General features: G+C 34.5%; 3 protein-coding genes across 4 annotated transcripts; 2 read left to right on the top strand and 1 right to left on the bottom strand.

Annotated features, from left to right (window-relative positions):
- Window positions 1-651: 651 nt before the first annotated feature.
- Window positions 652-3740, bottom strand: LOC107579091 (proline-rich protein 11-like). 2 transcript variants are annotated; one of them, XM_016264967.1, is made up of 10 exons: window positions 3675-3740; window positions 3494-3603; window positions 2817-2958; window positions 2620-2742; window positions 2336-2530; window positions 2141-2227; window positions 1948-2060; window positions 1781-1852; window positions 1579-1677; window positions 652-1416 (listed from the first exon to the last, which is right to left on the bottom strand). In XM_016264967.1, exons 1-9 carry the CDS (start codon window positions 3687-3689, stop codon window positions 1593-1595), a joined length of 942 nt encoding a protein of 313 aa, XP_016120453.1. In that variant the 5' UTR covers window positions 3690-3740; the 3' UTR covers window positions 652-1416; window positions 1579-1592. The 2 variants fall into 2 exon arrangements, with proteins under 2 accessions (XP_016120453.1, XP_016120460.1); XM_016264974.1 differs by lacking the exon at window positions 3675-3740 and adding an exon at window positions 3064-3160 and having other exon boundaries at window positions 3494-3571.
- A 579-nt stretch (window positions 3741-4319) lies between these two features.
- Window positions 4320-7052, top strand: LOC107579110 (serine/threonine/tyrosine-interacting-like protein 1). The gene is given in 9 exon segments (XM_016264983.1): window positions 4320-4422; window positions 4554-4606; window positions 4722-4821; window positions 4888-4920; window positions 4923-5017; window positions 6214-6359; window positions 6487-6584; window positions 6686-6798; window positions 6894-7052. Coding segments are annotated over 9 exon segments (873 nt in total). The 3' UTR covers window positions 7026-7052.
- A 2061-nt stretch (window positions 7053-9113) lies between these two features.
- On the top strand, window positions 9114-13186 carry LOC107579123 (transmembrane protein 120A-like). The gene is made up of 12 exons (XM_016264991.1): window positions 9114-9302; window positions 9620-9738; window positions 9820-9936; window positions 10173-10232; window positions 10408-10503; window positions 10709-10798; window positions 11223-11288; window positions 11550-11611; window positions 11716-11808; window positions 11900-11964; window positions 12287-12355; window positions 13023-13186. The coding sequence occupies exons 1-12, from the start codon at window positions 9225-9227 to the stop codon at window positions 13131-13133; spliced, it is 1026 nt and encodes a 341-aa protein (XP_016120477.1). The 5' UTR covers window positions 9114-9224; the 3' UTR covers window positions 13134-13186.
- Window positions 13187-13896: the final 710 nt, after the last annotated feature.

Below are 13896 nucleotides of genomic sequence, written 5' to 3' on the forward strand. Positions count from 1 at the left end.
AGTCGGGGTGGGTACATTAATCTGCAAGTTAATGTCCGGACAAAAAGCATGGAAAGTGCAATATGTAAATAGTAATAGTCTTATAAGTCTGCGGTGTTGTTATTGTTCACCAAACCTAAAACTGTAAAAAAAAAAAAAAAAAAGTTTTCGGTCATTAAAATAAAGTATGAATATTAGATTTAAATTGTTGCCTTAGCAGCAAACTAAAATAAGATTAGGTTGAAATATTAAAATTACTAAAACATAAAGTTAAATAGAAATAGAAAAACTTTTTTAAAAAAAGCACAAAGTAACTGCATCTAAAATTAGGATGAAAACAAAATATAGGAATAAATGCTAATTCCAAATATTGGTGATTACTATAATAGAATTTAAATAATAGTAAAAAAAAAAATATTCCAATTATTAGATAAAATATTAAAGGAAAATTAGAAATGCTGCCAGTTTAAGCTGTAGTTACAATGTCTAAAAATGAAAAGCTAAATAGAAATAATAATGAATATATATTAATAAATACTTTAAGTGTATATAAATAATGTATACTAGGCCAACTATTAAATACTAAGCCAGAAATCGAACATTTATTTTGTCTTCATCTAAATGCACTTATTTGTACTGGAAATTAAAAAACACTTACACATTTTCTGTAGATCCAATATTTATTAAAAGTTTGTTATTCATTGCAATTGTTTTTACATGCAAATAAAAGTGGTTTTAGCCTAATATTGCAAAAGACCCTTACAATAAAACATTAAGACACGGTAACATTTAATTGGGTGTTACACCTCAAGCCCACCAGTAAACATAGAGTATAACATGGAAAAAAACACATCCTGGGTCTCACAATAACAGGACTAGTTATTATCTGTGCTTCACGTTTTACCCCACACCTAAGCTATCAATGGATTATTGAATTTATAGACCAATAACTGACTTGTCTCACCCCTGTACAGACTTCAACACAGTATCAAGTACTACTATATACACAGTCATATTCAGTAACAGTGACACTGAACTGCATGTTCAGTTATGTAGTTCTACTAATTATACAGTTAACCATATTAACCACACGCTGATGTGCATTTAATTTTCATACAGTCTGCATTTGTTATTAGCATTTTTTCTTAAAAAGGGGGTTCTGATATAAAAGGAGCAATAAGCACACTTCACATGCAACAAGTATATAAAATAACATAGCAGCAAGTAACATCAAATACAGTCATGTCACTATAGTAACATGACAGTATGAGAACCAAAGCTATTAGCAGAGTCACAGTATACATATAAAAATAAGGCAAAAAAAAAACAAACTGACACACACAAGACTGGCCATGCAAAACACAATGTGCAATAACAAACAGTAATTATCTTTGTTTAGACAGTCTTGAGTGGTGATAGTTCTTTTGTAAAAGCACTCTGTAAAGAATGAAAAAGAATGACAAATTATTTTCAGGCCATAAATTCATGATTTATTTGTTAAATAAAATTATCTTTCAATAAAATGAAACTAGCAGTCTCAAAGAGAACCTTAAAATAATAAATTCTGTGATTCGTTTTGGGATAAAGCTGTTTACATACCAGGTACGTGTTTCCTAACCCTCTCTGGTCATGCTTGGATCCAGGCTTGAATCCATCACAGCATTCTCTTTGTTAAACAGCGGTGTGCCACCAGGACTCCTAAGAATACAGCAAATGAGAAGTATTTAGCTAGATGTGATGTCTGTAGTTTTAGGCATGTCTTGGCTCGGATTCCAACAATACAAAGTAAAAGTGATCTTGCCTCATTAAGTTGACTTTTCGAAGCTGTACCCGAAGATTCATGGGATTTTTGGTTGGTGTCCTACAGACAGTCCTACAGAGAAGATCACAAATGATGTAGCATGAATGTGAATGTATTGCTTTAAAGTAAAATGTAAAATAAATAAATTTATTTATGCCGAAATTCACCTGCCAAGGCTTGATCTAGACTTTAAGGGGAGGTCAGAATTAGAGCGTCGCAAACTGACTTTCTGCAAGTCTGCAAGTGTGACCAGTGGTGATGATCTTCTCTTTGGAGACACCTGTGAACAAATATGCCATCATAAATATCGACTCAATGCAGGATTCATTGGAAAAGCTGAGGACACAATCTGTCACTCGCCTGAGTTTTTTGGCCTTCAGTCACTTTTCTTAGTCGTACAGCTTGAAGATCTCGAAGAGTCAAAGCAACCGGGCCATTTTTTTTCTCCTATTAGGGGACAGGAGGAAAATTAGTGCAAAACCTAAAATGGTGCAAACCTTCATAACTTGTCTTCTCAACAACCAAAGTGAAGTGAATTGAAAAATAAACTTTTACCTTCACAGAGGTAGTTTGAGCCGTTTTTAGGGGAATTGAGGCCACTTTCGGAGCAGCAAGTGTCAACAGAATTTGAGGAGGAGGAAGAGGAGGTGGTGGTGGTGGAGGTGGAAGTGAGACAGGCGGAGGTGTTGAGTGCTGAACACCATCAGGCATTTCACATTGACCGCCTGCAGTCTTGGCTTCTCGATACAGCTATCAAGTAATATTTTATACACTTTACAAGCAATGGAAATGAAAATAATTAAAGAACATTCTTTTCAGTATAGCTGAAATGTTCTAACCTTCAAAGTGGAATGCAATAGTGTTATTTCCCTTTGCAGCTCCTCTACTTTTAGGTGAAGGGACTCCACTCTTTCGGAATAGCCTCTCCAGAAAAAGAAGACATTCAGGAGTCCAAAACAGGTCTAAAAAAATAAGCTGGTCAAACATTGGAAAGCTCTTTCTTTTTTCAACTCTAATAAAAAAAAGAAAAACTTACTTGATTAATTGTCTTTCCGCATTTTTGCACAACACTTCCAAATGCAGAAAACAGAGCTCCAATACTTAGTGTTGAAGACAGCTGTTTAGTGGTTTGAACACTCGTCTCCTCCATAGTGTCCACCTTTGTTTTGTTGTCTGGACTGGGTGAAAGCATTACCAGAAAGTAAAGTTAAGTATATATATAGTAGATATACAGTTAAGCTCATAAGCCTTTTTATTTTCAAAGTCTTAAAGGGATAGTTTACCCATATTTTGAGAAATGCCTCAGTTTATAATACAATGGATGTCAATGGGCACCAAAACGGTTTGGTCACCAACATTATTCTTCAAATATCTTCTTTTCTGTTTTACAGAAGAAAGTCATACAGATTTGGAACAACACGAAGGTGAGTAAATTATGAAAGAATTGTCATTTTGGGTCAAGAATCCCTTTAAGTCTTCAAAATGAGGATAAAAAGTGTTCATGCTTTTTTTAAATACTACATAACTGACATTTCTACAGCAAATATTATTTTGTCTTGTGGATTAAATGTAAATATCTAGTATATCAAAGTATATATATACTTGGTACATGATATGTGGTACAACAATCCTAAACTATACTGTAAGTGTTTATGAAAGCACTGTATTTACAGGCATTGTTTTTGTGGATATAAAAATGATACAGTTGCTCACACAGGGGCCGTTGGTATGGCAGGAGTCCCAAGTAGCTTCTTGCTCTTTATGGCCCAGCGTCGACTACTGCCATTTCTCTTCCTCCGCCGCTGAAAGGCACCGCCGAGGCCCTGGAAAGGAATTACACATCGTTTAATGATTCATTATTTATTGATTTAAGTAGCTAATAGTAACAACATACCCTGAATCCAGGCATATCCGCAGCTGCTGACAGCTGTAAGCCTGATTTTGAAAATAGTTCCTTATTGTTTACCCTCCAATAGGAGCGCAGCTGAAGCGCGGTGGGGCGGGTTTTAACTTTTGATTGGTTAAGGAAGACGGAAAGGCTTTGCGTCGATCACTGCAGCGGTTTGTCTGTTACCATAGCAGCAGGAGCGTAAACAATCATCAGTGAGCAGTAGAGCGTGTTATTTCAGCGTAAGCAATAACAATAAATCAGTATAGTTTGGTTTAAGAAACATTTCGGAGCAGTAATATTTCAAAACGCCAAGTAAAATAAGTGAAGTGAAGTGAGGCCAAGTATGGTGACCCACACTCGGAATTAGTGCTCTGCATTTATCCCATCCAAAGTGCATACACAGCAGCGAACACACACCCGGAGCAGTGGGCAGCCATTTTTTTTGCTGCGGCGCCCGGGAAGCAGTTGGGGGTTCGGTGCCTTGCTCAAGGGCACCTCAGTCGTGGTATTGAAGGTGGGAGAGAGCACTGTACATTCACCCCCCACCGACAATCCCTGCCGGTACGAGACTCGAACCCGCAACCTTGGGTTACGAGTCCGACTCCCTAACCATTAGCATTAACATTTTATGTGCTCAAACTGTAACTAATGGCTGGAAAGGTTCTCTGTGAGGCATCAGAACTGTACAACATCCTGAATCAATACACTCATCTACCAAGGCTTGCAGAGAGCAACTATCTTTGTCTGATTAGTAAGAATGTAATGTAAGAATTAAGAAGTGATTCCTTAGAACTGAATCCCTGGCTGTACATTTACTGTACTAATTCAAATACCCACAAATGAAAGTGAAAGTATAATTGTAACAATAATCCTATTTTTCAGATGCCTGTGCAGCAGAATCATATAACTTCAGCCACATCATTACTGCCAGAAATGTTTCAATTTCATGTTTTTTTTCCTCCCCTAAAGTTTATGTTTTTTATATCCTGTTTTGCAACATTGTAGAATATAAAAACATCACTTTTCATTGGCTTTTCTTGCTTTTCAAAGGATTCTGATGGGAAGTTTATTATGCCCTTGGATGTTGAGGTTGAAAGTATGAGGTATATCATTGTTTATGACAGTAGTACACATTCTCTGTCAGATTCAGGTAAGACACTACCTTTTCTAACATTTTGAACTCTGAAAACCTCCTAACTGTATGTTTTTCTTATAGGTCCAGCTATAGACTGTGCAGACAGCATAGAAAAAGCCAATTTCCAGTTCAGATTCTTAGTGGAGGCTATGAGAAGTTTTCTGCACTCTACCATTTCCTAAGAATGCAAAAGATTCTTTACAATATTAGGGTATTATTCTAAATAGATCATAAATTAAGCATTTTTTGCTGTTTATAAATATATTTAATGATCACCCTTACCAAAAAGTAGTATACTTCAAGTTTATTTTATTAAGTATACTTAAGTAAAGTTCAGGTATATTTTTTAAGTATACTTTATGTAGTAAGTATACAAATATCAGTGTACTAGTAGTATACTTAAGTGTACTATTTCAATACTCCTTGGGACTAAATTGGCCCACTTTCTAGTATATAAAAGTATACTTTTAAATATACTTTAAGTATAGCAATAGTAAACTTTGAGTACACAACTAGTTTACATCAATGTTTTTAGCTTGTACTGAAACTATACTAAAAGTGAACTTAAAGGTATACTGATAGTTTACTAATGAAATACTTGTAGTAGCATTTTAGTACACTTTGAAGTATAATCTCAGTAAACTACTAGTTTAGTAGTTTTATACTACAAGTATACTCGTAAGTTTTCTTTAAGTGAACTTTACATCATACTTTAAATATACTACTACGTCCTTATTTAGGTATTAATTTGTATATATTTTGCTATATGAATATCTGAACATACAAAACATCAAAAGAAAGAACAGGGTATCTGCTTGTAAACAACAAAAATGTATTCTAGCTTCATGCATTCTTTTTTTAAACACTTGAATGTGGGTAAGTTTTATAAATAAAGAAATAAACAAGATTTTGAACAAAAAGCTGAAAAAAGATTATGAATTGGATTCAGAATGATAATCAAAACGTAGATAGAGTCGATCAACACCCCAAAGCTGGACAGTTATTATTACCTCTTCATGGGTCGACATTTTATTCCATAACGTTGCACAGTTTTGATGCTGTTTTGTGTCTGATGATCGTGTTAGAATACATGCGGAATTATCTGTTGTTTCGGTTTCTTCTTCTCTTGTGTTTTTTGGAAATTCTGTACAGAAGATGTGTACTAGCGCCCCCTACAGTATAACGATGAAAACAGGGATTCTCAGAGCACAAGTATAGCTCAAATATATTCAGACTTTTTCTAAGTATAAGTCAAGTATACTTAAATGTCATTTAAAGTATATTTCTGAGAAGTACATCAAATTAGACTGAATGTATACTTTCCTATTTTTAGTTTAAAAGATGTATACTAATAGCACACTTGAATAAACTTATTTTTCGTAAGGGCATAAATACATATATTCATAGGAAGTGGAGAGCTTCAATCCCTATCCTGTGGAAATCTTGCCAGGCAAACTTTACATGGGTGATTATAGGCAGGCCACAAACCTTCAAATCCTTAAAGATCTGAAGATGAATGCACTTGTCAATGTCTCTGATGAATGCAGTCTAATGTGAGCCAAACCCACCATCTCATATATATTCATATATTGTATGTAATCATAGTATTTTTAAAAAAAATCCGTTCTTACCATGGCCTGAAAACCAAAATTAATCTATGAACTGAACTTTGCAAACTAGGTTTAAAAAGGCAAACTGCACTGTTTTACACATCCGAATTGCAGATTCTGCAGAGGCAGATTTGATCGCTTCATTTGAGAGAATGTGCGTTTTTATTGGTAAGTACTAGGAGATTTTTTTGTCCAGTGGATGAACACTAAATCAAAGAGAAAAAAAATCTGATGTTCAATTATGATTGTGGGTCTTTTAAACATTTCAGGTTCACATCTCAATACTTCTTCTTCTGTTCTGATATTCTCTACTCTTGGAGTAAGCCAATGCAGTGCTGTAACAGTGGCATATCTTATGCATCACCTCAAATACACACTAAAGGTAATGTTTTTACTTTTGCATTTGCAGTTTGCATAGATGTTACGGACAGATGCTTTTTAAAAATATTTGTTACCTGTCATTTCTGAATATTTTAGGAGGCATGGATTCATATTCAGCAGTGCAAAGCCAACATGAGGCCAAATCGAGGATTTGTACAGCAACTTTCTGACTGGGAACTTCAGACTCTTGGGAAGAGAGTGACAGATATATCTGAACCCAAATACTGACAATAACAAAATTTAACAGAAACATCATGTGCACATTCATATTCACTGATTTTCTACAGTCACAGATGATACAGAATCATAGATTATTTAATATTCATATATTAATTAAAAATTATATTTAAAAAAACTATAAATAAACTACTTCCCGTAAACACACTAGACCAGTGGTTCCCAACCCTGGTCCTGGAGGCACCCCAACAACACTGCACGTTTTGCATGTCTCCTTAATCAAACACACCTGATTCAGGTCATCAGCTCATTAGTAGAGACTCTTAAGACCTGAAACTGGAGTGTCAGAGAAAGGAGACATGCAAAATGTGCAGTGTTGGGGTGCCTCAAGGACCAGGGTTGGGAACCACTGCACTAGACAATATTAGAATGTACAAAATTGGGTAACACTTTACAAATAAGGTTTCATTAGTTAGTGTTAGTTAATGTATTCACTAACATGAACAAACAATGAACAATACATTTATTACAGTGTTTAACCCTAACCATCATGCATGGCAAAGCCATTACAGTGTTAGAGATGGACTATCCAATAGTGGACTTCCTAGTGCTCTGTGACACACCCTATCTCAACGGTGAGTGTACTGAACAGGTCAGTCCTGTCTCCTGCTCTCTTCCATATCATTAGTGTTGTTTTTGGTGGGACATTTAATTGGATTGAGTAAAACCAAGTTTTCATTCTTTTTCTCATTGTATACCCGATCATTAACAGAGAGTGGAGAGGAGATTAATTTTAAGTGAATCAGTTAATTCGTTCAGACAGTTCATAATGGTTCAGTTCAAAACAACTGATTCATTTGAATCATCACTAAAGGAGAGTTCAAAAAAGTGCATGTTCTACATTTGAAGTCTTTCTTATTTTGAAATTAAATATTTATTTAGTTAAATAATTATACAATTTTCTGTAATATTACGTTTGACAAATTAGGGTGTTGTATTGGTATTTGATTTATTTTTATATATTTGTTTCAGTTTGATGTCATCACTTTAAATAAGATCCTGGTTGTATTTGTGCTACATGAAAATAATAATAATAAAAATAAAGACAATATTACATGATTTTTTTGTTAACGCTTTACAATAAGGTTCCATTAGTTAATGTTAGTTAACGTACTAACTTACACGAATTAACAATGAACAATACATTTATTACAGTGTTTATTAATCTTTGTTAATATTAATGAAAATTCATTGTTAGTTCATGTTAATTCACAGTGCATTAACTAATGTTATCAAGCACAACAAATGCTGTAGATGTATTGTTCATGCTTAGTTCATGTTAATTAAAGTAGTTAAATAATTAACCTTATTGTAAATTGTTACCTAAAATAGTGTTTAAGACATCAAAATAATTGTCTGAGATAATATATGCCACTAAAAATAGCAGGTTATGTCATAAGACAGGAGGACGACGACTACTCTGCATTTTCTTCCACTTTACTGTATATGTTGCTATACATATACTGTGTATAATAAGAATGCTGTCATTTTAATAAACCTTTTTAAAATTTTCTGCCAGTCCATTATTCCTATGACCTAATAAGAGGTTCTGTCTACAATTTCAACATTGACACTGAACTCTGGTTATTCAAAGTTGGTATATTTGGCTCTATTGGCGTCTGTGGGAAGTCAGTAGAGTAGACCAGTGTTTCTCAACCAGGGGTCCGTGGACCCCTAGTGGTCCTTGACATAAGGCCAGGGGGTCCGTATAAAGTATGAGTTTTTGTATACATTTAGTATATTTGACATGACATGTTCCCATGAAAGAAAATTCCAATATAGCTGATGATATGGCCAAATACTGGACAAGTCAGCTAACTTGAATTATACTTGACTGCATTTGGTCCTCACAAAGACACAAATGATACGAGTCAATTTTGTTCTGGGGGTCCTTGAGGATGGTTCTGAATTGGACTGGGGTCCGGTACGCCAAAAGGTTGAGATTCACTGGAGTAGACTATAGCGTCTCTGATGTAGCTGTCTTGTTTTGAAAGCGCTCATTGGTCAGATTAAGGGAGGGGCGTTTCATTATGTCGCGGGGTCCGTCTCTGATTGGCTACGCTTGTTGTGAAGCTGCGTTCAGATGACAGATATGTGTCAAAGATAGCGAGGCGCTCCGAGAACGGTAGAACAGACCGTTATTCTCTTCACTCTTATCTGGGAACCTTTCATCAAATACACTCTCTGGAAATGTTATTTAACCCGACTGGCTTAAACGAATGTTTACAAGAATGGGAGGATCTGGAAAAAGACTATCAACAAGTTCAGGTGTGGAGTCTTTCTTTCTCTAGTGCTAATCAGATAGCAGGACAGCTCTGAACTATGAGACCTTACTCTTCTGTCTTTAAATGTTTTTATATACATCATAATTGTTTTCTTTACAAATATTTCGATGTATCGCTATGAATAGCTGGTTGTATAGTTAGGCTTCAGCTTTAATCACTAGCTGCTTAGCAATTTAATCCTAAACCAACTTTTTTGACTTTAAATACACCAAAAATATCTAAATGACTGTTCCTCATGATATTGCTATATTCACGTCTTTGACCAATTGCACATTTCTAATGTCTATATTTGTTGCACAGGAGACACATCGACTTTACAAACAAAAGCTGGAGGAGGTTTCGAAACTGCAGGACAGCTGTTCTTCTTCTATTGCACGGCAGAGGAAAAAGTTAAAGGATCTCAACGAATCCCTGCAGGAGTCAGTTATGTGTTATATATGCTTTGGTTAAAAAATAAATGTTGTTGATCTATATCTTATATTCATTCATTTTTTTCATAGATGCAGAGCGGTAGCGAGTTCAGAAGATGTCAATAAAATAGATGAGATCCAAGATTCCATAAAGGAAAGATCTAACGTCTTTTTTGAGATGGAGGCCTTCCTGCCAAAGAAGAACGAGTAATGCAAATAAGAGATATTAAAAAATACACATTAAAAGCATTTACAATTCAAAGCAGGTCATACAGCTCTGTATGTGCCTGTTACTAATTCAGTGACCTTAAAAGACTATAGACTAAAGGTGTGGTATATATTTCAATAATAATTGATAGTGGTGTGTGCATTTGTAATTTACCTTGTTCAAACACATACAATGATTCTGCAAGCACCTGATGATAACTCTGTTCTTGTTCCAGGTTATACCTCAGTCTTGTGCTTGGAAATGTTAACGTAACACTCCTTAACAAGCAGTCCAAGTAAGTTCTCTGAACAGTCCTATTTGATTCAAATGTTCTGAAAAATTCTAACACCACAATAGCCTTAACTTGTGATCATCATCTTTAAACAATGTGGTGTCATGAAATGCAGTCATGTTAATGAGTCATGCGTCATGTGATTTGTCTGACTCTTGCCTGTTTCTCCATTGTACAGGTTTGCCTATAAAGATGAGTATGAGAAGTTCAAACTATACTTGACTGTGCTGCTCTTGTTGTTCTCATTCACCTGTCGGTTTTTGGTCAGCTACAGGTACATGTTTATTCCAATTAAATATGAAAAATTGAGGGTTAGCCTAATAGTGCTCTAGAGAGTGTAAAAGTGTAATTTTTTAATATCATGTAGCAACAGCCATTTTTTAATCATTGACTATATGTAATTCTACATGTTTCACTAATGCATGTGAAATAACCAAATTAATTTATGCATTTGTCTTTGCTCCCCTGTGTTCTTACAGGGTTGTAGACGCACTTTTCAACTTCCTGTTGGTGTGGTATTATTGTACATTGACGATAAGAGAGAGCATCCTCATTAATAACGGCTCCAAGTAAGAATAATCATATCATTATACTCTTAAAAATAAAGGTTCTTTTAACTGTAATAAATGTAACATTGCCTTCTAATAAAGGATAAAGGTTGACTAAATAAAGAAAGAAAGAAAGAAAGAAAGAAAGATTTTTTATTGGCATTTATGGTTCCATGAAGAGCCTTAAAGATCAATGGAACCTTTCCACAGTCCTCACACAAAAGGGTCTTTATAGTGGATAAAGGTTCTTTAGACTATTAAAATGCTCTTTTATAAAAAGTGTTCACTGGATGGATTTTTGGGGAACTCAAAGTGATTGTTATATGGCATCACTGCGAAAACCTTTTTTTTTTTTTTTTTTTACAGTGTATGTAATACTCAATTCTTGCCATGTATTAATGCAGTACTACAGGCTATACTGTAAAGTTTCAATACTTGGTTTCAGGATCAAGGGCTGGTGGGTGTTTCAACACTATGTCTCAACATTTCTCTCTGGAGTAATGCTGACCTGGTAAGAACAACTTAACTCTTTAACACAGTGAGATATTACAGCATTACATCTTTGAAACTTTGGCACTTTAATAAAGAGTATTCTAATATGTATTAGATTAATCAGATTAATTTATTCTGATTAAATGCTTAAAATGAAATGTGTTCAAGTAGGATAGCACACTTCATAGTCATTTTTGAGGATCAGTAGTACAAGTGTGAAAAAGAGTGAGAGATAATGTGTGAATATCAGATGTACGTGAACTGTTCATTTGTCTCACAGGCCTGATGGTGAACTCTACCAGATGTTCAGAAATCAGTTCCTGTCCTACTCCATGTATATAAGTAAGAACTGCTGCCTTACAGTATTAGTAACACTTTCAGTGTATTAATGATTTATTCATTGTCTTATTTAATCATTTAATTTTGTTGTTTTGTTCTCCATTCAGATTTTGTTCAGTTTCTCCAGTACTATTACCAGAGTGGCTGCTTATATAGACTTAGAGCTCTTGGAGAAAGACACAACATGGACCTCACAGTTGGTGGGTTGTGTGTTCTTTTCTCGTCTTTTTTTCCTTATTCTATGGCAGATTTATACGCTAACACATGTTTTCACATGTGCTTTATGATCAGAGGGGTTTCAGTCCTGGATGTGGAGGGGTCTGACCTTTCTCCTGCCTTTCCTTTTCTTGGGCCATGTAAGTTTGATACTGTGTTTGTTAATCTTGGGTTATTTTGCAATAAATGCAATCATCTTGCATGGGAAAATAGCTCACTTTCTGTCTTATGGCTATGTAATCATCGTGGTAAAGACTTCTTCTGGTGGCACAGAGGGCAATATGTCAGTTTAAAGCTGTAACATAGTTTGAGATGATGTAACCATTATATTTACCTGTACCTGAATGACAGTACCAGACAAAAGAAGAGTTTGTTTAATACTGACGTAAAATGATGACAAGTTCTGATGTAATTCTATTGTTATTATGCTGTGGCTCTAACCGTCTTATTATGTATATACAGTTTTTCCAGCTTTATAATGGAATTACGCTCTTCCAAATGGCCCAGCATCCAGAATGGAAAGAGTGGCAGGTCAGTTTTTCAAAATAGTTTACATCATGTGCTAACACGTATTAGCTAAATAAAAGAGTAAAATAAAGATCCATACATTATATTTACTATTCAAGGTGTGTATATTGCTTTAATCCAAAAGCATTAATAAGGTCTGTTTCACCTCATGGCCACCCTTGTGCCACCATATGCCCCATATTTGCTCAGTTTTGCTGACAGGACTTGCCTGGTCTGGGACTGTGGACATAAGGAAAGCTACCAAATCCTTATTTATTGATAGTCACTGTGGATTTCACTGTAACCTATGCCTTATTGAAAACATATGTCCCCCAACATTTATTAAATTTTTCCACATTTAGCAATTTCATGAACATTCCATGGAGATGTATTCCATTTTATTACCTTTTTTTCTGCTTCTTTTTGATACATGGAAATGGAAATACTGGAAATAATTGTCCTTATTATTGTATTACATTAAATGCATTTGGTGTACTACTAGTAAATGACAGGTGCTTTCTTCTTGGTGGCTAATTTAGTGTTCCTGCAAAAAAAAATATATATATATATATATATATATATATATATATATATATATATATATATATATATATATATATAAATTTATTTAAAAAAAATTATGGTTATGTTGAAATAATTTGTATTTGAAATATTTTCTTTTTCTTCGTAGGTTCTCATGTGCGCCTCTACTTTCCTTGTTTTGTTCATGGGAAATTTCTTCACCACTCTTGGTGTTGTTTACCACAAATACATGGATCAGGACAAAGCCAAAGCTTTATAAATGACCGGCACAAAGGCACTGCTGAACTCTTTATTAAAGCAATTTATGTTTTATATGAATGTTTTTTTAAATGTCAGTGTGTTAATATTTTGTTGCGTAAATGTTTTCAACAAATGTTATTTTTTTCGGTTTGTAGTTCAACCTGGCTAAGTTATGATTTTTGTAAATGTGTCACAAAACATAAGGGATGAAATGTCTTTTCCCTAAACCTAAAATATTTAATATTTTTATTTTATTTTATTAAAGGACTAAATGTCATGATGTTTTGCACACCATATGCCAAAGAAAGTCATGACATCAGAATATGATAACAGTATGTTGATGTTTTCTTTTACCACATTTGTAAAACACCTCTGGCCTATATTTCAAGTTGATTAGAATGGGCAAGTTAATGATTGTTCGAGAGAACTCAAACAGAAGCTAGAAGACATTTATGGAAATCATTTGCTATCAGTGGCATTGTTCCACAATGTCAACACATGACTTTACCATCATAGGACCATGACACATGTGAGTAGAGGCATGTGCAGTCAGCCAAATGCTAGGAAAAACTGAACGACTTTTTCAATATTTTCAAGAATTGATTGAGGAAGCCCTGTCAAACAGAAATGGGAATTGGAAATATTTCAGCAGAACGTTAGGTCCAAGGTTTTTAATATGATAAAGATATCTCATACACAAAATTTCCAGTAAAGAATTCACCTAATTGAGCATAACAGTTTTTCAATTCTCTTATTTTCTTATTTGAATTAAACTCTCATAG

Source organism: Sinocyclocheilus grahami, unplaced genomic scaffold (genome assembly GCF_001515645.1).
Source record: "Sinocyclocheilus grahami isolate Dianchi unplaced genomic scaffold, SAMN03320097.WGS_v1.1 scaffold32.1, whole genome shotgun sequence".
Classification (NCBI taxonomy): domain Eukaryota; kingdom Metazoa; phylum Chordata; class Actinopteri; order Cypriniformes; family Cyprinidae; genus Sinocyclocheilus; species Sinocyclocheilus grahami.

What these genes read in the sequence shown, in the direction of transcription:
- LOC107579091 (XM_016264967.1), bottom strand. An exon ending in TATTGCATTCCACTTTGAAG is followed by an intron (nt 2,531 to 2,619) that starts GTTAGAACATTT and finishes ATTACTTGATAG; the next exon opens with CTGTATCGAGAAGCCAAGAC. An exon ending in CGAAAAGTCAACTTAATGAG is followed by an intron (nt 1,678 to 1,780) that starts GCAAGATCACTT and finishes CTGTATTCTTAG; the next exon opens with GAGTCCTGGTGGCACACCGC.
- LOC107579123 (XM_016264991.1), top strand. Translation starts at nt 9,225, where the DNA reads ATGTTATTTAACCCGACTGGCTTAAACGAATGTTTACAAGAATGGGAG. An exon ending in CTCAACGAATCCCTGCAGGA is followed by an intron (nt 9,739 to 9,819) that starts GTCAGTTATGTG and finishes TTTTTTTCATAG; the next exon opens with ATGCAGAGCGGTAGCGAGTT. An exon ending in CGGTTTTTGGTCAGCTACAG is followed by an intron (nt 10,504 to 10,708) that starts GTACATGTTTAT and finishes GTGTTCTTACAG; the next exon opens with GGTTGTAGACGCACTTTTCA.